We start from the raw sequence: 25,133 nt of genomic DNA, 5'->3' as shown, positions 1-25,133 counted from the left end.
ACTAACACATGGCAGCTTAATTTAGGGGTTGGTTATTTGATGCATTGATTGTCTTATTCAATAGCTCTAATTTTATCTGTCTAAGTTCTATCATAGAGAATTTGGACTCCTTGAACCAGGGGGTTGCCTAGATTATATAAGTGAATATCAAAAAGGTATAAAACTAACTCAACCACCACAGCCACAAAAAGAGTATTAAAAAAGAGTATTAAAATAAAATAATTAGGTTCTTCCCCAAATCACTCTACTAGATGCTTTTTTAATTTTTGAGTGGTGCTAGGTGGTGCCAGCATGCTTTTGAAGTTCAGTTCATAATGAATGTCAACCTGTTGCACGTCTCCATGTTCTATGTCTGAATACAGCGTTGGAGAATGCCAGCTGGGAGGAGCAGTGTTTATGTGCTCTGATATGATATTCTAGTGTTTCCTCTGATAAAGCCTCTTAAAAGCAGATCAAGCTACTTAACTTGTGTCTTTAAGCACTTGGACGGCTGAAATCAGTCACCGCAAGGACATATGGAGAGAAAAGAGGAAGGATTTTTAAAAAATGAGAACACACTAAGAGCCTCAGATATATGTCCCAGTCCTTAAGAATTGGTGTTACCACTGGATGGTGTTTTTTTAAGGACTAACAGATCTGCAGATGCATTTTTCATCACATTATAACAAGTAGCCAAAAGAAAAATAGTGTCAGAGAATGCATTACAATAACCAATCTAAAATGTTTTGTAAGCCACTGGTTTAGACAGAAAAGAGAGCAGTTCTGCATCAGCAATGCAGAGCAGTGAGCACAGCTCGTCTGACATACTGTCTCAGCCTTTGATATGTAAGCAGAAGTTTCTAACTGTCTCTCTCCATTTCTCCCTCTTCTCCTCTTCCACCCCGCCCTTCTTGCTCTCTTTTCTTTCTTCCATCAGGGCGAAGTGGGACCCAGGGGAAGGAAAGGAGAGGTTTGTCGAATTAGACTTTGCGGTATTAGATATAATCCATTCTGTCTTATTCTGCACCGCGGTGAGAAGCCCTGTCAAGCCTGCATGGCTGCTATAGAAGACTTACAGAGCCAATACCTCCAGGCCTGGGGAAATCTGGACCCCTGGGCAAAAATATACATCACAAAAGCACTCCTTTCTAAAGGCGCACACATCTTAAATATCAAACACTTACAGTACTGTCTGCAGAATCACAATTTATAGAGATGTAGGCTCCCTCAGTTGTGCCAGTGCTGTACTATCATTTAATCCTACACTGTAGTGTTTTGATCACTAACAAAAACCAGTGAAGGAGAAGAAAAAGTGGGATGCTGTGTATAAATTTAATTGCTATAATTAACTGTTCGCTAAGTTCCCTTATTTAATGTTGTTTTACTTTACGTTCTTGCACACAACATATGGAGTTTAACAGTGGCAGATTTACCACTTTGAAATTCTTGTAATTTTCTTAAAACAATGGTTCCTAGATATCAGAGTTAGACAAAAACAGGCTTCTCTTCTCTTACCAGACACTGTTGATTTTGTTAGCTGAAATGAAAACTGATAATGCCAGCGCAGCTATCAGCTAATTAATCTCATGTAGGTCCATGAGTTGGTTGAAAATGCTGTCTCCAGCTGACTGAAAAAAAAAAAAAAAAAAGCACTTGATGGTTACATGATATAATTCGAACATGGAGTCGAACACCGCATATCCGAGGTAAAGAGCATCCTCACCAGCTGACCCAGGTAGACGAAACAAGCATTGCTCTTGTGTTGCAGCGTAGAGCTTGTTAGTCCTTGTATTATAAGTATGATAAAGAGAAATGTAAGACCAGACAGTTATTCTGTGTGACACAACACTGTATGGCTGTTCATAGCTTGTATACTTGCTCATGTTTTCATCTAGTATATTTTCACTACAAGAGGAAAAGGGTTTTAGGATCGGTTTGATCCGATCTTGGCTTGGGGTTGCTGGGGTGTAAGTTACTCCAAATCCAATAAAGAGCAGGACAGAGCTGCCATATGTTAGCCTTAAACTCAGTTAGCATCCAGGACTGGCTTCCACACAGTGAGGAGACTCTGGGTGTGCTAGTTGTGAACAACTAATATAACCTGTAAGTCCACAAACTAATGTAACCTAGTTAGTTCATGATATGGCCTTTTTAGTAACACAGAAATTGTTTACTACTTTAGGTAGTAAGGTAGTTAGCCAGACATGCTAATGCTTGCAGCATAATAGAGCAGACAAATACCAGCCTTTCTACTTTTGCTCATGTATTTTTGGCTCTGCAGAGGTTCATAAAAGACAACACAACCCTCAAAATTCATAAATATTAGTATCTGGCTACAGCGAAGCTTGACAGGCCAGCCATGGGACAGCGCTTAGCGAACAGTCAATTCATCTTTATGTATGAGACATCATTTGGTCAGTTACTGCAAAACAGGCACCAGTTTCACCGTTTTTCTCCTGTAATGTGAGATTTTCTATCCTTCCTTCCACTTCTTCAGAAAGGTGTGACAGGTGACGACGGCCCCAGGGGACCTGAAGGAAAGAAAGGTGAAATGGGTCACATGGGTGCTGCTGGACCCAGGGGATTTCCTGGCCAAGACGGGTTGCCGGGCCAACCAGGCCAGCCAGGATATCCGGGGAAACCTGTGAGTGAACCTCCTCCTAACCACTGTCCTCCTCGCAGATTAACAAAAAAGAGAGAAATAAATGGGCTGAAAGATATAACCAGTGATTTCCCGTCTGGAGTGGGGGAGTTATGTTTGGGAGTAATGGGGGTGTAACTGTCAGTGTGTGTGGGCTACGTGAAGACAAAGAGTGGAGCACTGAGATCCTACAAATCTGCAGGCATACTCAATCACAGTTTCAGCCTGTTTTCCCACAGTGGATTCAGCTGAATAAAAGGGTAATTGTGTGTTGCAGGGCAAGTCTCCCTCAGATGAACATCTTCTAAAGCTCTGCACTGATGTTCTGCGTAGTAAGTATCTGTTTGTTTTCATGTCACTTTGCTCAGAAGTGGAGGAAGGAAAGCCAGGGTCTGAAACTGTCTGAAACAGATTCCTCAGATGTAGAGTGGCACATTTCATATAATTCCTTTGATCGGTTTACATTGATCATAGCAAACTGGGGTAAACAGCTTAATTTGCTAAACAATTTGAGTAATTACTCCTTTTCTAAATGAGTGGCCCAACATTAAACAACCCAAAACCTAACAGACAGTTTCCATTATTTAACTTCATTGACATGAATGTGAATGTAAACAATCAAACAAGCAATAACTGTGTAAATGTCAGAGTCTTTACCATTTCTACCCTTTATCTAAAAGCAAATCAACCACAACTAAAGGTGTTTTCCATTTGGCTCCTTTGCCTCCTTGCTTTGTTAACTGACACACTGAATTAGCTCCTCCCAAAGGTGGAAGAGATGCAAGAATGGAGCCAAATGGGTATTTCTTGCACGTCAGCATCTTCTGTTTGGCTTCACCAGTTGAGATTCATATCAACCAGTGAGGTTAAATCTACCTTCAGTGCAGCTCTGCGTCAAAGAAAATGATTGCATCTACAAGTTATGTGAAGAGTACAGAACATTCCTTGATGATAAATTGGGATATGTCAGAGTGAAGGAATGGGACACACCATTTCCACATGATTATCCTGTGAAAGGTTAACAAACATTTAAAGTTAAAGTTCATGAATAAATGAGAAAAAACTCATAGCAAACTGGGGTAAACAGCTTAATTTGCTAAACAATTTGAGTAATTACTCCTTTTCTAAATGAGTGGCCCAACATTAAACAACCCAAAACCTAACAGACAGTTTCCATTATTTAACTTCATTGACATGAATGTGAATGTAAACAATCAAACAAGCAATAACTGTGTAAATGTCAGAGTCTTTACCATTTCTACCCTTTATCTAAAAGCAAATCAACCACAACTAAAGGTGTTTTCCATTTGGCTCCTTTGCCTCCTTGCTTTGTTAACTGACACACTGAATTAGCTCCTCCCAAAGGTGGAAGAGATGCAAGAATGGAGCCAAATGGGTATTTCTTGCACGTCAGCATCTTTTTTTTTTTTAACGGATTGCAATTACTCATGCTGCACACCTTATTTTTTTTCAACCCAAGTATAAGGAAATAATGAGTAAGTTGATTGCGTCAGTTCCAAAGTAGTGACACCTAACAGGGGAAACCCTCAAAATGCTGAAATCCTGAATATTGCATACAATATTGCACACAACACAAATCACACGAAAGCAGAACTGAGGTCAGACTCTGTTAATGGCGAGGTTTTGCAAGGTTATTTAATTCCACTTGTATAATGGATTACTCAGCACCTTCTGGCTGTGCCTTGCAGATCAACTCCCAGTACTGCTCCAGACCCTGGCACCCCCAGCTAGGTGCGAACCCTGCCAGAGCCTGAAGGGACCCCCGGGCGAGCCAGGAGCACCAGGACCCAAAGGCTCCATGGGAACTCCAGGCTACCCTGGCAGGAGTGGTGCTCCTGGTTATCCGGGACCTCCTGGAATTCAGGGCCCTGCAGGCCTCAAAGGTGATATGACCCATAATGCATGAATTTGTTAATGGATTCTTCAACACCGTAGGATAGAGTTTATATTTATAATCTATTGGCAATGCTCCCTTTTGAGATGGTGTCTGATCCACTGCCTGAAACTGTGACAAAAACCGGTCTTTTTACCCTGATGAAAACAAGACAATAAATAACAACACAACGTCATGAGCAAGAGCGAGGACAAAATTTACTGTTGCTTTCATCAGCGATTAAAATCAAAACAGTGTCAATGACTAACAAATTGGATGTGTTGATGTTCACTGTACCCCATAAAACAAGATCATTAAACAAGTGAACATCAGTGAAAATCAGCAGAGCAAAAGACAACAAATACTGAATGCATCACAATGAGCTGTCTTTGATTTATGACCACTTCAAGCCAGGGAATGGCTAATCAGCTGTGAAAGACGCCAAACTGTGCCACTCCACTCCTGTGTACTATTTCAACTTGTTAGGTCAGGAGAACAGCAACTTTAGAGGTGTCAGGTTCGTTTGAAAACACTGTGGGAAGAGACTGAGAGCTGACTGCAGGGAAAAAAAGGAATTATATTTAATATATACCCAACCCAACCAATTCATGTTAAGGTAATTGCACTTCAGTAAGTCTGGTTCAAACTCGGGCATGGACTTTCAAACATGTGGAAATTTACCAAGCGGGGAGGGTCACAGGAAGTGTCTTATCCTGCATTTTGAAGCTTGTATAGGGACTACAAATCAGGATATCTTGGCCTCTCCTGCACTGATTTCATCCATTCTATCTTTTGCAAGTCCCCAATAGTTTATGGAAGAGCAGCACTAGATCATTGGAGAAGCCCTTTAGGTTTTATTTTAGTTTACCCTTTAGGTTACAACATGATTCTTTTTCTTATTCTGTGAGCTGTGAATGATGTTATGTCTAAAAAGTTCCACTAGTAAACACTAGCAAGTGTGTTGTAATCCATGAGAGCTGTTCAGAGTCATATAAATTATTTAGATAATAAAGTTAAGCTAAACTTACCCAAAACTCCAAACAAGTTCTTTAGTTAATTTGGTTATATAAGATTAAGGTTTTATATATATATATATATATATATGTATATATATGTGTGTATATATATATATATATATATATATATGTATATATGTGTATATATATATATATAGTATACTAGTAATAGTATATTATAGTATATATAAAAATTGCTCTGGTGTTACTTTTTAATGAAAGCATGCAGCCAACTCTAAAACAAAAGGTCTGGACACAGCGGGTTTAGAGGGAACTTTCCTGCAGCTCTGAACCTGACAGCTCATTTATAGACGCTCTAATTGTAGCTTTTTAAAAGCAGACATATTATGGATATTATGTCCCCAGGTGACATGGGACCAAGAGGGCTCAAAGGCAGCAAAGGAGAAGGGTACCGTGGACCTCCAGGACCACCTGGGCAGCCAGGTATGCACAAAGCTTTCCTATCAGGATGTCTTCTGAAATGTCTTCATCCATTATGCCATTTTGTGGAGTTGAAGCTATTTTAGCAACCGCAGTGTTCTGACATCTGAGCTTTCAGATCTGTGCATGACTGCACTTTTAACAAAAAAGCATCTGGGCTGTTTGTAATCTTACATTTTTAATACATATGTGGGTAGATCCAGTTTGTACTTAATTTTCAATGAGTACTTTTAGTGACAGCTTGGTAGGTGGGGTGAGGGAGATGTGAGGGCAAGTTACAGAGAGTAAGTGCAGTATTTCTCTGTGGAAGCCATAATAGCCTATTAACTCATCACATACAGTAAGAGTAAATGCCATTTATGATCCAGCATGTGTTTTTTAGTTCACATAAAATGAGCTATGAATCCAATTTAATGGAACTTTTGACTTTATTTTCATAAATGAAGTAGAAATAGCAGCAACAGCTGTGTTTTATTTTTCTGCATATATATTATTTTCCTTTGCAGGAATTCAGGGTCCTCGTGGCTTTGATGGAATCGGCCATCCAGGCAACCAGGGAATTCCTGGAAAACCAGGACCACCGGGAGATCCTGGTAAACGGGGCAGTCCAGGGTTCCCAGGGGTGTGTGATGTTTCCATGTGTTATCAGACCTACAACCTCAGGGAACATTACAGCAAAGGGCCTAACATCTGATGACACAGCACAGTGGGAGCCGTTGCTGTGATTCAAGGAAGTGGTTTACTGTATTACTGATTTACAGAGATGTGTGTGACCGTTGACTCCCTCATGACAGAGTATATGGAAAACAGCTGCACTGGAGGCAGATATAACCTCATAATTTCAAATGTTAAACTGAATTGGGCAGAGTATTGATTTATGATGAAAGACGGTCAGCAGGCTAGCAATAGCTTACTGAGATACCAGGCTAACATGGCTACTTCATACTTTAAACCTACCAAGTTTGACAGCAGGTTAAAATGGTGGTTTCCAATCCCGAGTAAGTGATTGCAACAGAGTTGTGTTGTTTTTGTGAAACTAGAATTGGATTTGGAATAACATAACAAAATACCTACCTCCTGTTTTACTTTTTAAGCTAATGATACAGACAGCTTTGCTAACAAGACAATATGCTAACAGGCTAGCATCATCAGCCCTCTGGGCAGATTTCAGCACAAGAAAAGAGGTTATCATTCATTAAACTAAAGCTAAATAAGACTTTGGTCTGTCTTTTATATGTAGAATATTGTGTCAAAAAAGATGAATCTGAAAGCTCCTTGTGACAACCTAGCAAAACTCAGGTAGACGGAGTCTTCCTCAATTAACTGATAATTTCTAATTTATTCCAGATTATAACAGAAGTGGGAATTCGCTCTAATGCTGTGGTTGAAAGCTGTTTGGCTTCACCAGTTGAGATTCATATCAACCAGTGAGGTTAAATCTACCTTCAGTGCAGCTCTGCGTCAAAGAAAATGATTGCATCTACAAGTTATGTGAAGAGTACAGAACATTCCTTGATGATAAATTGGGATATGTCAGAGTGAAGGAATGGGACACACCATTTCCACATGATTATCCTGTGAAAGGTTAACAAACATTTAAAGTTAAAGTTCATGAATAAATGAGAAAAAACTCACAGATGAAATCACTCCAACCACAACATTTGTAGTTAGCAGTGCATTATTTACTCTCAGCCTGCTTTTAGTGCAGTCTGCATGTAGTAATCCCTTCTGGTGAAAAAAAAAAACTATTCTATTGTGCTAATCCATCACTGTGACAGACAGGGTTATAAGAATCCATTCACTGTCTATTTTTACCCATCATCTTCGTTTTCTTGTTTATCAATATTATACAGACTTATTCTCCATTGCTCTACTGTGCATGTGGATTACCATAAAGTCTTTTTATTTACCTCAAATGCAGATTTATGCAGGCTTATATTATTGACAGACCTTTATTTCTATTCCCCTCTATTTTTTAGGTATATCTTGTCATATTTTAGAAAGAAACCTCCCTGTTTCCTGATTGGCTGCCATTTGAATTCGCCGTTGACTCTATCCGCTATCAATTTTAGCTCAAAACTCCATGTTTACCTCCATGTTTTGTCCCCACTCTTTTGCACTGAGTTTCAGAAAACTAAAATACTTTTACTTTTTTAAATTTACTTTAATTTTAAATAATACTTTTTTTAAATTTACTGATAATTTCCAGTCACTTTCTTTGAGCCATCCCAGTCCTGGTAGGCTTTTGATTTGAAATGTCTGCAGGAAGTGTGTAGGTTCACCGACAGTAACTTAACCATGCTCAGGAAATACTGTAAAGTTAAATGATTGGAAACAATTTGTGAATTAAAACAGGAAATCTCTTAAAAAGAGAAACTCAGAGTGGCAGAGTGGTGAGTATGTTGGTTGTAATTTGAGACTCCTCCATTATTGGAATATCAACATTTATATCTATTCATATCTATGTTGTAATTACGGTCCAACTTTTATGTTGGATCAGATCAAATATCACTGTGTGTTGCCACTGTATTAATGTTTGGTTACACTAGCATTTAAATTTAAATTTTGTGGTGATAACCAATTAAATTCAACTCCAGCAATCAAAGGTTCTACTTGTGGGGGTGGAGTAAATCCATACAAATCTTTTGCATCTTGAATTTTGACATATGAATTTTGTGGTATTTACAATAACAAACCGTTTTGGCAGAGCTGACCTTTCAGGAAACGGAGTCCAAAATGGAGAAACTATGGTAGCTCACAAGATGTGTTACGCCATTCACTTTTATTTAACCTCCTCTGATGGAATATTAACACCTCCATAAAAGAGGGATGGTTTGCAGACATTTGCAAAACTGGAACCAATCATTCAAGTACATGTTTTGAATGAACTGACCGCGTTAGTTTAAGCAAGTTAACTTATTTTTCCATTAGCTAACTTGTCAACTGTCAATAAGCATGCTCATAGGGCAGCTTTTTTCCCTTTTCAACTTTATTGAATGAAATGATGTATAATTCCTGAGAATACAGCGATGCCCATAAACCCCATAGAAATACTTGGAAACTCATGGTTATGGACCTGTATTCCTCATCTCCCTAAAAGATAATTGGAAAATCTATTTTAATAATCAATTCGTACTTGAGCTCATTAAGTGCATAAATGTTTTTGAATATGTGATCATAGGAACATAGACTGTATATAAAAATGGACGTAGACTCCGGGTCTGAAAATTGAAGCCGAAGTGGAAGTGCCTTAATCCTGTGTTCTATCTAATGACCATCACGGGGCGACTCCACTGGTTGCAAAAAGAAGTCTGATTGTATTGAAGTCTATGGGAAAATGACCCTACTTCTCAGTATTTGTTACCTCAGTAAAGTTTTCCTAATGAATTTATGGACTCAATCTCTGGTTTCAAGTCTTTTTCAATACAACATGATGTTCAGTTTTTAAATGATGGTCCCATTTAGAGGAAAATAGATGTTAAAGGGCATGGCTACCGTGTGATACACGGCAACCTGTCTGACAATCAGGATAGAGCACAGAACAGGTCAGATCCACCCCTCACTCCTCCTCAGCTCCACCTTCTTATCCAAATATGGTAAATTCTGGTTTCAAAAAACCAAGATGGCGACAGCCAAATTACAATCTTGAGGCTTCACAACAGCCATTCACAAACCAATGGGTGACGTCATGGTCCACTTGCACAGGAGCCAGTAATTCCACTAGTGTTTTTGTGAAAAAAATATATTATGTTATACCTAGGGCTAGCTAAACTTGCTCTGTAGCCTCATACTTTGACAGATTTGAAAAATGTCAAAGGATTTGTGCTTAGCTCACCTAATACTTACATACTTGGGTAGTTACCTATAGTGAAAGAGCATCAACATCAGATCCTGGCAGAGGAATTAAGCAACAACATGCTGCTACAGGCATCATGTGAGCTGATAGTAACAAAAAGCATTAAGCATTCGATCACAGGAATAAAAAGTGAAACCTTGGCTGCCAGGAGCAAGACAAGAAGTGTTTATTTTGTTTCCTCACAAATTCTGACAACTTTAATTTCATAGCCTTTTACAGAAACCATTGGTTGTTTTTATAGGAAATAGTTCTTGTCTCAGTTTCCTTAGAACAGAGAATTCCATGTATGGCTTGGACTGATGAAATAAATATGTCATCACAAAACTCTGTCAAAGACGTGGAGCCCTTCCAGATTCTTTGTGGAGTAACCAATGGGTGAACATCTCAGACTTCAGGATGCCAGTTACCAAACTGTTTGTTGCTCTCGAATTGTAAATTTGTACTTGAACGGTTTCAAAGTATCTCTGCTATAAGAGTAGTGAGCTGTGGTGTACAGAGTCATTAAAGTCTTAAAATATGTGAAGTGTGTACATGTGTGCATTAAGCCAACAGTCCTGCTGGAAGAGTGAGGTCTCCAACTCCATTAGCTCCAACTATTTATTACTGTTGTATTTTTGCAGTGCATTTCTTTCATTTTTTTTTTGAGAATATGATTTTACTGTGTGAAGATATCACATAACTTTGCTGTATGTAACCAAATTATGGCTTGAGCTTTGAACATTTCAGTTTCTTAGTTTCGGAATGTTTTGTAAATTTGAAGTGTTTTATCAACATAGTTTGGCTAGCTTATAGGCTTCAGCCCACAGTCCATATTATTTAGATGAAACACCAAAGAAACTGAACTGCAATATGTAGATTAGCTGGGACACAAAGTTGATATTTTGTCCATTAACATATCTGTCAACACAAATTAAGAGTACATGTTAGGTTGTATATATGTTGTCAGGATGAAGACACACCAAAATTCTAAGGTTAGGAAATGTTTGCGGTCATTTAAAAGAAATGGATATTGGCTGTCGGTAGGAGACAGGATGACATCTCCAGCATCACAGTCATGTGTTTTGCACACTCAACCACCCACTCCAGTCACCTACATAAAGCTGTTGGCAGCAGTACATCAATCTCACGCTACTTCCACTATTGCTACTGACCAAGCTCGTGTTTTTTTCTGCTGAGTACAGTCTCACATTTAATGCTGTGACTGAGTCTGAAAGGTGCAGCTGTAGTTGGTGTTAACACAGTACCATCTGTGTCATGAAAAGCTTTGTTGAAAAAAGTGATCTGTCATTCCTGATTACTGACACTGAAAGGAGTCCATCAGTAACAATCTTAACAGCAGAAACAAATAGTTTTCCAGTGCAGATGGTGACATAATTTGTCACATTTGGCATTTTGAGTTGAGTTTTGCTTTGTCATAATTTTATTTTTTCAAAATACAAACTCTTTGACCAGGTTCTGGTATAGGATTTATTTGCATTTTTATCCTGTGTAATTGAAATATATTCCAAGAAGCATCCATTTGTATCATTTTCAGAGTTAATATTTTCTGTAATATGCATAAATGCTGGAAAATTGGAGTGTTTACAACATTATTTGTGTACATATTATTACTTTTCAAAACACATTATGTTTATTGTAAAACTATTTTATGAAAATAAACTTTAATTATTTTATACTGACTTTTTACTGACTGCATTACAATTTTCATGAATTATATACAAGTACAACTTTATTTGAAAACAGCTGTTATACAATTCCAGCCTGTTTTTAATGTACTGTAGGTCTGTTTAGAGACGTCATGTTGCTGTTCATTCTTCATCGCCTTTCACAACTGACCTAAACTAGCTCAGCTGAGTTTGCCCATTCAGTGCAGTTGGTTTGTGACATGAAAGGAAAATGAGCAAACACAGTATTATATAGACAGGAGATAAAGGTAAACTCCTTTTCGATCCATCTGCCGACTGTTCGAGAAGGCATAAGCAATCTGCATAGATGATGTACATATTCATACAAATCATGGTAACACAACAAGTCCCTCAGCCTGAGTGACCATATAGGTCTTTAGTACCCCTACAGCTGCAGGCATATTGGACCTTGGTTGTCATGGTTACAACAAAAAAACACATAGACTGTACATATCACAGCATACCTACCTTCACCGCCATGGTTACTGTAATAATAATCATGGCTTGGTTAGGGTTAGACACTAAAACTACTTGTTTAGGTTTAGGAAAAGACAGTGATTTGGGTTAAAGTAAGTACCTGCTCAACATTAGACAATCTTTGTCGTCCCGGTTGCAATAATGATATGGTTAACTTTGTTGAACGGTCATGGATAATAGAAACAACATGAAATGCTACTTTCACATGGGAATCGAGCACTCTTTGTGTGTTACACTCCTGTGTTTTATTGACTCATCCATCCACCCTGCTCGTTTTTTTAGAGGGGACAGTGTGGTAATCATATGCATCAGATAACTGCTGGGATATTTTCTGATTGATCAGCAGTTAAAACTGTCTTTGTCTGGACCAAATAAACCAAACCACGGGTGTGAAAGTGACCTTGAGAGCAGTGAGAGAGAGTTCATTTAATTCAGTAATTTAAATTTCAATCCTTTAATTTTTCCATTTATCTATTCAGAGTTGTACTAGCATGAAAAACACTTTGTTAATAATACTTCAAAGACATGATTGATAGACATGATCATCTACCTGACAAATGCTGCATAATTAAAGATGTTATTGAGGTGAATTGTAGAAAAAGGAGGATGCAGTGATTTTGGAGTTTGACCCCAATAAAAATAATGGCCTTTATAATCTGTCTCTTTGAGTCATCCACCTTTATGGAAACCCTAAATTACTTGAGAGCTCGTTATTGGATTTTCAAAACTCCACATGATTTTTTTATTGCAAATGTTCTTTTGTGTATGCAAAGGTGCTTTTCTGATCTGGTGCCCTAAGTAAAGAATGACTAATATTCATCCAGTCAGGCTGGTTTTAGCTTGAACTTGAAAGCTGCAACTCAAAAAAGCTTCATTCCATTTTATGATGTTCTCCACCAGTCTGGGACCCGTACACTCCATCTGTTTCCATTTATTCTTGTTCATTAGACCTCTCCTCAGTTTGAGTTGGGTTGGATTCTGCAAATCAAATTCACAAATCAATATAAATGATGAAGGTCCTACCTCTCCCACTGGAGTTTGTCGGCCTTTACAAACCAATGTAGCTTAACTCCCGCACTTGTTCCTTACAGGAGCTCTCTGCAGATTTAGCATTGCGGTTTTAAATAAATGAATAAATACATAAATAAAGAGAAAAAAAGAGGAAGAGCCAAGCAGCTGAGTTAGTTCAGGGACCAAAGTGAGTCCAGCACAAACTCCAGCCCGGTTCTACAGCAGGAAGCTGGTCTGAGTTTATTTAGCAGGATAATGTTGCGTAGCTTCATTTTCTGCTCTGGTTTCATCAGAAAGTCAAATACACTAATTTAAATAAAGATCGACAGGATAGGGCGAATGTCACTGGTGTTGTGTTCACTGATGTACACTGCTCTGAACTCTACAGCGACTAACTTGTAGTTATGGGGAGGAAAGTGAATTTCCTTTTAAAAATGAAAAACAGTAATGTTCAGGTTTTCTTGATACTTGTTAGGACGTTAACTAATTTTTGAGAGTGTAACTACTTAATTGTTGTAGTTGTGGAGAGTCATGGGAAAAGTTGTGTGTGATACTTTTTCCTTCACAAACCACGGGAATACAGTTGATTTGTAATTGAATTGTGTGAATAACAATTACAAAATTATAGGCCTACACTTCATGAGCAGGTGCTTCTGTCCTGGGCTGGTTTTTATCCCCACTCCACCCCTGCTGTCACTGAAGTTCGTTATGCCTTTAATAACATTTAATGTGCAAATCTGCCACCAGCTCAGCTCATGTGAATCCACTGGCCACCGATATCAGTGCGTTTTAAATAGACCTGGTGCTCAAAAGGAATGCTAATAATACTCACCGGGGAGGCTTTCGGGTTTAATCTTCTTTGCTTCTACACATCACTCTACCCTCCGTGGGGACAAATTAGTATCCATCTGCTATTTTTGACAAAATGTTAATTTCTCTGACAACTGAAAACTGACTACAACATCTCTTCAGATTGTTTTAGAGCTTCACCGTTGAGACAAAAGCAGGATCTAACAGCAACTATGGCATTTACCACTGTTTCACCCCATGAACTTCGTCATGTCAGACTGAATGCTGATGACATCTGAAATTCTGTACATGCTCTTTTCTCCATCTCTTTAGAGATGGTGTATAGATTTCCTGTCCAAATGCATCTATGATTTCCTTACGGGAAACCGAACAGAAAACAGAATGGTATTTTAACATTTAAGAAACATGGTTTATCAGGACTTTTCTTACAGATGCCGGAGGATAAGTACATTTCTGTTATATGCAAATTAAATGAGGAAGAGGAAGAATTTACAGGAAGCACACAACCCCAAGGCGTCGCACAACATGCATTTTTCAATGACACTGCCAAAAAAAACATTCTGCCATAAAAGAGGTTGTACATCATGGCCTGCTATAGCAACCCATACAGGGCTGCTACCAATTGTCTTTTATTAATTAATATGCTTGTTCTATAAACATCAGGTACAGTTGAATGTTTTTAACCCTCTGATACGACCCATAGGAGTGTTTCCTGAAATGGCGCCCCTACAGCGGCAGTCGTACTGGACTAACGTTACTTGGTTAGGTTTAGGAAAAGATAGTGATTTGGGTTAAAATAAGTATTTCCTCCACATTAGACGACAAACAACGAACAACATGTTTGAAATTAAGATAAATATCAATGTTAGCACTACTAAAGTTGTCAGATGACAAATCACATAAAACTGGCTGCTGTGTGACTATAGTCAACTCATCCTCAATTCCATTAATTTTATTTCTCAGCGTCTCAATTTAGTGACAGCTGCAGAACCAAAGAACTAAACTTGTTGTATATATTTTGGGATTGTCCAACGCTTGATTTATTTTGATATATAAACAAACCATCCTTCCCCACACAGACTGGGTCATTTCTGGATGCTCAGAGGAAACTCTATCACATCCCTCCCTTTTACACACAGCCTTGATGATGGAAGTACTGTTAACCCAAACACTGACTCTCAAAAACTGGTAGACGACAATTTCACCATGTTTCCAAAGTTCGATAGGAGAACTGATTTGGAAAAACTTTGTTTTAACAACTTGAAATGACTGTGCATGTGGGACAAATCATTGACAACTCCCCTAAAATATCTCAAGGCAATGACATAGTTTCGTTGTTTGTTAGGGAAGGGTCATGGTGAAATATATGTCTGGTCATATTCTATTGTTTTCTTTTTGTCAGCATGTCCCATGTGCAGAACAAAACCAATAATGAATGTATTCTACCAACTAGTATTTTGTGTGTATCCAAAGCCTGATATATTTTATTCCTCTGTGTCACAGAGCCACACTGTTGAACTCGATGACACCTTCCTACATAAATATGAACACCGGCACTACAGTTTACTTTGACACGATCCCATATACACTGACCTGCTGCTGGAAATACTCACTAGAGCTCTATGCACACTATCCCTCCTAATCATCTGACCTTCACTGCTCACGCTGGCGGGAGGGCAGGAGCAGAGATAGGCGGGAGTGGATGACTAGTTCACATCTTTGCAGAACGGTAGGTAGCCAACACTGAGTGGACTAGGTCAATGAAAATCATTGTGCAAGAGCAACAAATGTGTATTAATCCACTGCTGAAAATAGTCCCTTAAAAGATGGATTATGTCCTCCTGGCTGAGTAACATTTGTCAGTAACTACAGTTATCAGCTGTGTGGGGAAATTACTGACTGTCCACTGTCCACAGACAATGTAGTGAAGTCAGAAAATATCAAGAGACAGACTAACACATCCCTTGTTTTTACTCTTTTCATGGAATTTAGAAGTTGATGATTTTAATTGTGGACAGACCTCCTCCCTTGATGTACAGTATGTACATGCATTAAGAGGAACAGGTTTCCCGTACCAGCATGGCGGCCACGCTGACGTATCCCCATGATGAACATCAGCAGCCAATGAAGCATCTGTGTTTATATCTGTGATGCAACCATGGGATTTTAATTATGAAGTAATATTACGTAACTAACATACAGTGTCACAGAGTAATGCATAGAAATGCTCAAATGGGACTAAACATGGAAGACCCATGGAACCGCTGGTTTTTGGCAGCTTTGGTAGCTTGTCAACTCGTGCTGAAGAGGAATGTAAATAGTGAAAAAACAGCCAGTAGAGCTGTACTTGGAACATTAGCAACACTTTCTAAAGTAAAAATAAAAGCACAGTAAAGCTGCTTTATTCTATCACCTCTATTTAGTTCTAACAGACTGTCATTAGAGCAAAACTTCAAATCTAAAATTTACAAAGAGAGACAAACTGAAGAGGTGTTGTAATTGCTTATCTCTCTCCTTCCTACAGTTCTAAAGTTTCCCCCTTAAATTCTATTAGGTGTGTTTGTTACCTCCATGAAGACCCCCATTAGCTTTTTTCATCATGTTAAATATCAGATGAGCATAGCTTCATGCTGTTATAATTATTAGGTAACACAATTTTCAATCATAAGTTCCTGTTGATTTTTTTCCCTTTGTTGTCCCTTTTGTTTTTTACATAAAAACACAAAAACACTATTGTCAGTGTGGTCTATTGGACACCTTTGTAATAACAGCTTGCACAGCCAATACTCGACTAGTAGGCTGGCAGGGAGTAAAAAAACATTAGCTTACTAGCAGTCATGCTAGCTGGACTACTCCCAGAGGTCATGTGACTCCTGACTTGCTTATCACATTGGTCCATTGAGTCTCCCTCTCTAAAAATTGATATTACAAATCTTTTTATTGCCCTTTTACTGCCAATGACCACCCAGATATTGTTGCAATGAAAAGAGTCACCATCATGTCAGTTAGTAGCAAAAATTCACAAATCTTTCTGGTAATTACAATTTTTACCAAATAAGCACACAAGTCACCGTCACAAACATCAAAGAGGAAGTACAGCATCTTGACTTCAAAGGAACCAATTTTTAGTAATTTTTGTACCATTTTGAAAATGGTCCTCACACTTGATTCCAAACCCTGATGGCTGTCCACTTCAGTCCTCAGGTCAGTTTCTGTCTTTCACTGTTGGGTGTGGTCGTGACTTTTTCAAGTCAACAGCTTTTCTAACATTTTATCCAAAAAGAGCTCCCGGCCCATGACATGCCTCCCTCCCTTGTATAAGATGACTGTTACTGAGTCATCAGCACATTTAACTGCAGCATATTCATTCTCACACACACCACGTCTTACAGTAACTGCTTTAGCAACTGCAGTGGGCACACCCAGACCTTCTTCTATTTGGCAATGAATGAGTGAAACTGAAAGATGTCATTTGCCATCATGTTCATGTTCTTTAACTTCTCAAGTGCTTTCGACATCACCAGACCACTCCAGCTGGCCAAGAAGCTCTCGGTGATACAGCTGGACCAGGACCTAGTGGCCTGGATTACAGGCTGCCTACCGACAGGCTGTCAGACGTGATTACAAGCAACACTGGTGCATGTACTGTCACCGTTTGTGTTCACCCTTTACACCTCTGACTTCTGCTTCGACTCGGGAACCCCTTGTTATGCAGCCTTTGCTCGTTTACACTGAACCAAACAACCTGGCGCAATGTCCCCAGTGTGTGACAGATGTCGATCCAGCTCTGTGACTACCTCTGCTGCTGGCATAGAAGCAGAACAACAATGCCCCCCCCCCCATTCCTTGTTTGAACCTTTTATGCAGAATGGCAAGGCGGAATAAAGGTGCCTTACATTACTGCCTCCATTACCCCTCACAGTGCTTAGGGGGCTCTTTTGTGTCGTCAGACATCAGACTCCACAGACTGTGTGAGGCTGGACAAACACTGCACATGTATACACACACAGATCTACTTTTTCCTATCAGCTACTCCTATTTTATCTTATTTTATTGTTCTACTTATATCTGATACATAGGTATTTATGGAAATATCTGATGTTAACTACATTCCCTTGTGCTGCTGTGTCAAATTGAATTTCCTCTCTGGGAGATCAATAAAGGTACATTTTTATCTTATCTTATCTCTTGTCATATATACACCAGTTTTCATATGAAAGCTGTCTGCTGTGTAGTAGCATACTGTAGATGACAATATTTGTGATATGGCATCAAAAAACCTCCCCACAGGAAAAATGACTTCAGTAGGGCAGTGTTTTATCTGGGTTTTACACTGGGAATAACCAAATGCTCCAAAACACAGTGACATGTGAAGTGTAGTGTAGTTTAATATCATTATGGATGTAACACCTACTGATCCTGTTTTGCAGCAGGAGGAGACTCTACAATACAAATCAAACATTCCCCATTACATTTTCCTCATACCATATGAAGAATAAACCATGTTCAGTGACAATATCAACAAAGGCACAAGTTTCAGGAAAGACGTTATAATGAAAAAGGTTAAGGCTGGGCACAGTGAAGAAGAGTGTATTCAGTACTGAGTGAAATAGAAAAATGGGGAATGTTTTTGTACAATTGTATATTTAAAAAAAAATGGTAGAATTGATTATAATATAGATTAAAGAATTTAAAATATGTTAAGGTCAGGCAGGTGAAGTCAATACAACTAGGAACACTGTGGGGATATCGGTGTTAGACGAAGCTGCACTTTTTCTTTCTATAAATTGTAAATAGTGATAATATTTCAGCCCAGCATAAAACCTATAATGAATAATGGATAATGAAAGTATGTTGGCTGTTATAATGGGTTGACAATATGAGTATTCTGTAGCCTTTCAGACAGGAGTGTGTCCTTTTTTTTACCTTTAAAAGAAAAAAAGACACATACCTTAATGTAGTGAGATAAAAGCGTGGACATGGACGAGCATGTCAACCTTTCATGCAGGAGGCTGGTGTTTGTGTGTCCTGGCACAGAATCACACACTACAGCTTTTTATTAACTGTAACATACTCTTCTAAGTGTTTAGCTGCTTAACTCTTGGGAAAGAATATTGAAGAACCTAAACCATACCAGAGTGAAGATACTATAGAAGGTGAGGATTTTAAATTGGGAGGTTAAAAAAATAAGGCTGCCATTGTAGAAAATCCCAGGTTTTGCAAAATCGTGCCACACAGTATATGTTTTAGTCTGTTAAGTTGTTTAGAGATTGACATTATACATGTTTGTATGACAGTACGGACAGACTGATACACTGACCACTGCAATGAGGGTCCTAACATGGAGGGATCTGCAAAAAACTTGAAACTGGCCGTGAACTGTGGTCACCAATCAGACTGGTGTCATTGCACATTCCTGGCAGAAAAGCATGTAATCTATTGTTTATCTGGCAACATCTTCAACATCCACCATGCCTGTTTCCACAGCTGTCAACCCCTGTCCTCCTCACTGTATTATAAACTATTTTGGCACCTGGTAACTCACTCATGAATATGTCATGCAAACACAGTGTGAGCATCTTATTAGGCCAAGTCCCAACTAAATGACTTGCAGAGTCATTTTTAAAAAACTTATGCAAGCACTCTGCTGCGTCCCCAAGGTCCCATCCTTTTCTGGGAACACATTTGATCGGTGTTCTTCCAAAGCTGCAGTGACTCCTCTCCATTCTTACTAAATGGTCATAAGAATTGGTTAAATGTCTTGTCATCTCTGTGACCACAGCTGTAGAGTCTGTGTTGAGCAGTTCAGGAAGGAGTGGGATCCAGAGGGTGTTTGTTGTGTTGTGCTTTCAGACAGTCCTCCCTACACACACACACACACACACACACACACACACACACACACATCACAACACACTTCTAGTGGCACTTCCTTACCCTTGCTTGCTGACTTATCACAGAGTGACTTGAACTCACTGTGAGTCAGACAGCTTTGGCCCTCAGAGTGAGAGAACAAGCAGAAGGCGGTAAGTCACCTCAGCTTAGCATTATCCTCATTTACACAGACATCTGCTTTTATTTACTGGGCTTCTCAGAGGTTCCCAGTTAAATGCATTGTTTTATGGCTTTAACATACAGGAGCGCATATGCAGAATCTAATACAGGTTAAAACATTTCTAAAGGATTTATCATTTTATACATCACGTGCTGAATGTTTTGTCTGATGGCTACATTTTTGTTTCAGACAGGTTTATCCTGCTAATATCTAAGATGGAAACTACAACTTTTGATTACAACTATGACGATTACAATATCAGCGATGGCCTGGGCAGGCTGGTCACACCGTGTAACAGGAACAGTGACAACAAACTGGGAGCTCATCTATCCATCCTCTTCTACTTCATGTTTCTCTTCAGTGTTTTTGGCAACGGGCTGGTTCTGTACATCATCCATCGGTGAGTGGACAAACAGGAAAATCTAAGCAGAGTATTTCTGTTCTGGGTTTGTCAGTTTAAGGCAGTATCTACTGTATGCATGACCCCCCCATTTGAACAGTTTTCACGATGCTTTACTATGAAATGCTTTTCATGTGAAGCCGCCGCAGTAGGAAATGTTTGGTTTACATTAGCAGTTCCTTCACACAACTCAAACACGGTTGAGAGGGAGTGAACAGTGCACACTGAGGCTATCAAATTACCAATGGGAATATTAGATTACAGGCACGCATGGTTTCCTTTAAGCCATGTGCGTGAAGATGATGTAAATCCAGTGCATGGATGGAGGACTCCACCACTAACATCGAGCATCAATTACAGAGTGTAAATACACACAATGACTGTGACTGAAAGGCTGCTGACTATAAATGGCATCAAAATGTGGTTTGATTTAATGAAAAGCTTGAGGATTGTACCTCTAAATAATATTGTTTCAATATTCCTCTTTTCGTAAAGTGGAGATGTGCTTCAGTTTTTTCTGTGATTCGATTTATTGAGCCCTGTTTCCGAACCATATTTTGTCTACCCTCAGTTGATGGATAAATATCACCCCTCAGTATGTTGCAATACAATTCAACTGAACCACAAACTACAGGCTCCAAAACGACCATAAAGCTGAACCAGCGTCTCCTTTAAAACAGTCTCACTTTGTGACATTTGGGAGGCAGAATGGACAGAGTGCCTGGGACACAGCAGAGAGGCACTTCCATGACAGGCTTCAGTTCTAGGCCATTTGGGGCAGCGGTGGATTTGACTGGAGATGTCATCAGGTTGTCAGAAAAAATGACACTGACTGGGAGAGTGTAAGATGAAGTCATACCAGGAGCTGCTTATTCTTGCGCCCAGAGAGCTCAGTGGGTAAAGTTCCTCTCTCTGAGCCTCTGAGGAGTTACCTCTACTCTGTCACTGTCTACTAACCCTCCGCTCTCTAGTCTCCACCACTGCACTCCACCTTTGTGAGCAAGCAAATGTGAAAAATATTCCCGGTGATCATGGAAACACAAATGACAACCTCAGAGATAAACTCAGTAAAATCTCACTGGGCCATGGACTGAAAAGAATGTTTTTATAATGCAGTGCATTACATAGGGCTGAAAAGATGCAACGTCAGCTGCATGTTGACGCTCGAGGAGAGGAAAAAGAAAAAAAACACTGTCTATGGTGCCATTCAGGGAAAGGAATTACAACTGAAATCTCTCTCCCTCGATTTATTCAAGCTTAGTTACAATTCAAATGAACATTTTTTTTTTTGATATCAATGTAAAACTTTTATTTTAAAATGCAGACCAGTGCAGATGCTGCACCCAGTCCCAACTGGTTAGGGTTAGGGTCCATTATCTGTGACAGTCAGTAATATATTGATATCATGTTCTAACCCCTCAGGGCTATAAACTCATTTCAAATCCTTGTTTGTAGGTCTTACATTTCTGATTTTGACAACCCCCTGTGGTTCTATTAATAAAAGATACTGTGGCAATATATGCTGGGTATCAGAGGGAATATGCAGTTAAACAGTTCTTTTCTTCATTACTCAGGCTCCAAATGTCAAAAACAGGAATGTAATTGGAAACAGTGGTTATTCTGCATAACATTTACAAAAAGGCACCTTTGTTCCAAATAAATATAAAACTAAACTAACAAAAGTGACATTGTGGCAGAGAGCATGTTGTCTCACCACCAGCTTCCTCAGACATGTCACTGTTAAACATGCTTAAACCATATATGTGTGCCTCTCCAATAACTTTTTAATTTCAATGAACATTTCCCAGGTTTGAGAAGCTGACCACTGTGACCAACATCTTGCTGCTGAACCTGGTGTTGTCCTCCCTAATCTTCATGAGCAGCCTTCCCTTCATTGGAGTCTACATGCAGCTCTCCAAATGGATCTTCGGCAAGGTTATGTGCAAGATAGTGGGCAGTGTCTACTACCTGGGCCTCTACAGTTCTGTCCTCTTTCTCACTCTCCTGACCTTTGACCGACACCTTGCTGTTGTGTACTCCTTGGGGGCATTGCAAGTCAGGAACAGAAGCTATGCGGTGGTCTCCTGTGTTGTGGTGTGGCTGGTCAGTGGCCTGGCGTGCATCAAGCCAATGATTCTCCAGAACACATTTACGAATTTTATAGAGAAAAAAACCCACTGTGACGAGTTTCCAGGTAACCTCAGTAACATTAATGTGAACCTGCTAAGAGCATTTGGATTTTACCTTCAGCTTTTCCTTTTCTTGATCTTCCCTCTGGTTGTTATCATCTACTGTTATGTTAGGATCGCAGTCACGGTGGTATCATCCAAGATCGTCACCAAGTTCAAGACAGTCAGGCTGATATTCATCATCGTCGTGTTGTTTTTCATTTGCTGGCTCCCATTCAACATTGTACAGCTGATGCACGATAACACCTGCGAGGAAGCACAGAGGAGGGGTTATGCACTTCAAATCACTCGTAACATGGCGTACATTTACTTTTGCATCAGTCCCATCTTCTACACGTTTGTGGGGAAAAAATTCCAGAACTACTTTAGACAGATCCTGGTGAAGCGCTTCCCACGGTTAAGGAAGCACATTTCTGTCAGTGAGTACTACAGAAACAATATGTCCACAAAAAGTACACAGAATGAGCTTTAGGGATGGAAAGCACTTTATTTCTCAGCAATACCACGCGTACAACAAACCATAGATTTACAACCAACTGAAGGAAGTGATAATTCAGTTACTTTAGGGATGTCAAGGCGTAGAGCAATTGTCAAAGTCCAGCCCAAAGTCCAGCCCAAACTGATACCTCTTTATTTGGCATCATGACATATGTAAATATAGACCAGAGAGGTTTACTTTAGCTATGGGAATGTGCCTTGACCTGAACTGTTTGTGCATTATATTCCAGGTTAAAGTTGTTAAACTAGAGACTGGCTTTGGTGACTTTCTGCCTTTTAATGGTCAGAGGTTGATTAATCAAACTCTAATATCTAGCAATTCTGTCATCAGAAAGAAAGTTAATACAGAAAAAAAATGTCTGATGATGTATGATATGGTTACAGTCAGGAAACAGTTAGGGAACAAAAGCACTTCAGGGAAAGATTGTGCTTACACCAAAAAAAGGTTATGTTAGGTTCTGTTATTGGAAGAATAGAACAAGTCTTTCCATTTGCATTGGTATGTGCTGCAAATGTATTTTAATCATGTAATTCCTAAGGATACTGGGCTGACCTAAGCTGATACTATGAGCCCTACAACCGAATACAAACTTAGGCTTTGAAGACCACTTTGTTAAATCTTGAGGATGATTATCTTAAATGATGATGCTTTAAGCTGTGGATCATGTTCAGTGGCATCTTTTTCAATCTAATGTCTATTTCCCTTTAATTCTGTCACAGTGCAGTGCTGCTATGATGACACAGCATTGGCAGCTGTACTATTAATTTAATGTTAAACAACAAAATGATGAACAACCAAATAAATTGTAGCGCTATAGTACGACAAACCCTTATGTTCTCTGCAGAGTTAATACTCAATGCTGCAGTTATTAAGCTTGTTGTTGTCTCAAGGTTATTTCTTAAATCTGCTAATGTCATGATACAACGTACCTACAATGCGGTAGAGTGATGTTTCTTTGCTGTAAACATGAAACACGTAACATCGCGTATCATCATAACTATCTGCATCGCCTGTGTGTGACAGAATTAAAAGTTGGATTGTTGGGCAAAATTAGGAGGGAAGGATCTGTCTATTTTTCCTAAACTTTTTAAACATTTAAAAGTTTGTCAGCAACTTTTTTAAACAAGGGCTTTGAATGAGATTCATGTATTTTTACCATGCAGTGAATCAAGCATGCACACTCATTGTCCAGTGATTTTCCACATGACCTCCAGCCTGCAAATGCCTGCTTGTGGCTACATTTGTTTTGATTGTTTTAATCATATGTTGTTTCTTCTGTTTCTTCTGTTGTTTCTTCTGTCTTTTTTGACATGTGTTTATAATGAATCATGTCTTTTGTAAAATTCCTCTTAAATGATGTAAAAAGACTTGATAATGTAATGTGATGATTCGTTTATTGTCTAATTTTGCATAAAGCACATAAACCACAGTTTACATGGAAAGAAAACAGTTGAATGTGAATGAAAAGCTGCACCAAAAAAGGGTGTTAAAAGTTTCATGCAATTAGTTGATTTTTGTTTGATTTGGCTCTTTTGCTTGCTTTTTGATTAAATAAACCCTTTCAATCAGCAGGCTACATGTTTTGGTTTTCGTATCCTGCATAATTCCAGAATAAATGTCCCTTTTCAAATAGTCCCTTTTATTTGGTTCTCAAAAACATTAATTTTAAACTATACTGGCTCAGGGTTTGAGTAGAATTTCAAATATAAGGTTTTCATAGTCATGTTAAAAAGAGCACACATGACAACATGGTTGCAAAACTGATCTGGTCAGTTTTCTCCAGCAATGCCACAGAACTAAAAGTGCTATCATGTGGAAATTGGCTTGTGGTTGCAGGGGTGGAGGCACACATTACAAAAAATATTTTAAAGTTTTCTTGCTCACTTCTAGTAGCATCTAGCAGATACTTTTGGATGTATTTGCTTAAATTTTGAGATATGTCTGTTTCCACCCTATGAAGAGTGTTTACAGTGACATTCTGTGGATTATCCAGGACCACTGATTCTACAGAGAGATGCTACTTTTGAATTTAGTGGTGTGACTGTGTGGATGGCAGTGTAAGTCACTTGATCCAACACCTTGGTCAAGACTGAAACATTTCAACAAGTACTGTATATATTGTTTTTTTCATTCATGTTCCACAGATAGCAAAATAAATCCAGCCCATCCTTGGGCCAAAT

General features: G+C 39.0%; 2 protein-coding genes across 3 annotated transcripts in view; both read left to right on the top strand.

The window, feature by feature from the left end:
- Window positions 1-11,500, top strand: part of LOC139625745 (collagen alpha-1(XXI) chain) — a 66,914-nt gene extending 55,414 nt beyond the window's left edge. Inside the window, exons 26-31 of the mRNA XM_071485921.1 lie at window positions 917-949; window positions 2,477-2,623; window positions 2,898-2,952; window positions 4,330-4,524; window positions 5,897-5,974; window positions 6,478-11,500. Of these exons, the coding sequence (XP_071342022.1) occupies window positions 917-949; window positions 2,477-2,623; window positions 2,898-2,952; window positions 4,330-4,524; window positions 5,897-5,974; window positions 6,478-6,665 (696 nt within the window). The 3' untranslated portion in view covers window positions 6,666-11,500. The remainder of the gene's footprint in view (window positions 1-916; window positions 950-2,476; window positions 2,624-2,897; window positions 2,953-4,329; window positions 4,525-5,896; window positions 5,975-6,477) is intronic.
- Window positions 11,501-19,532: 8,032 nt separating this feature from the next.
- On the top strand, window positions 19,533-24,529 carry LOC139625542 (C-C chemokine receptor type 1-like). Of its 2 annotated transcripts, none has more exons than XM_071485600.1 (3): window positions 19,533-19,836; window positions 20,059-20,265; window positions 22,074-24,529. In XM_071485600.1, exons 2-3 carry the CDS (start codon window positions 20,081-20,083, stop codon window positions 22,924-22,926), a joined length of 1,038 nt encoding a protein of 345 aa, XP_071341701.1. In that variant the 5' UTR covers window positions 19,533-19,836; window positions 20,059-20,080; the 3' UTR covers window positions 22,927-24,529. The 2 variants fall into 2 exon arrangements, with proteins under 2 accessions (XP_071341701.1, XP_071341700.1); XM_071485599.1 differs by having other exon boundaries at window positions 19,534-19,836; window positions 20,055-20,265.
- Window positions 24,530-25,133: the final 604 nt, after the last annotated feature.

Source organism: Trachinotus anak, unplaced genomic scaffold, assembly GCF_046630095.1.
Source record: "Trachinotus anak isolate AG129_WGS33_773 ecotype Australia unplaced genomic scaffold, CSIRO_AGI_Tana_v1 ptg000009l, whole genome shotgun sequence".
Classification (NCBI taxonomy): Eukaryota; Metazoa; Chordata; class Actinopteri; order Carangiformes; family Carangidae; genus Trachinotus; species Trachinotus anak.
Note: the sequence above shows the minus strand (reverse complement) of the source record. Positions and strands in the feature narration are given on the sequence as shown.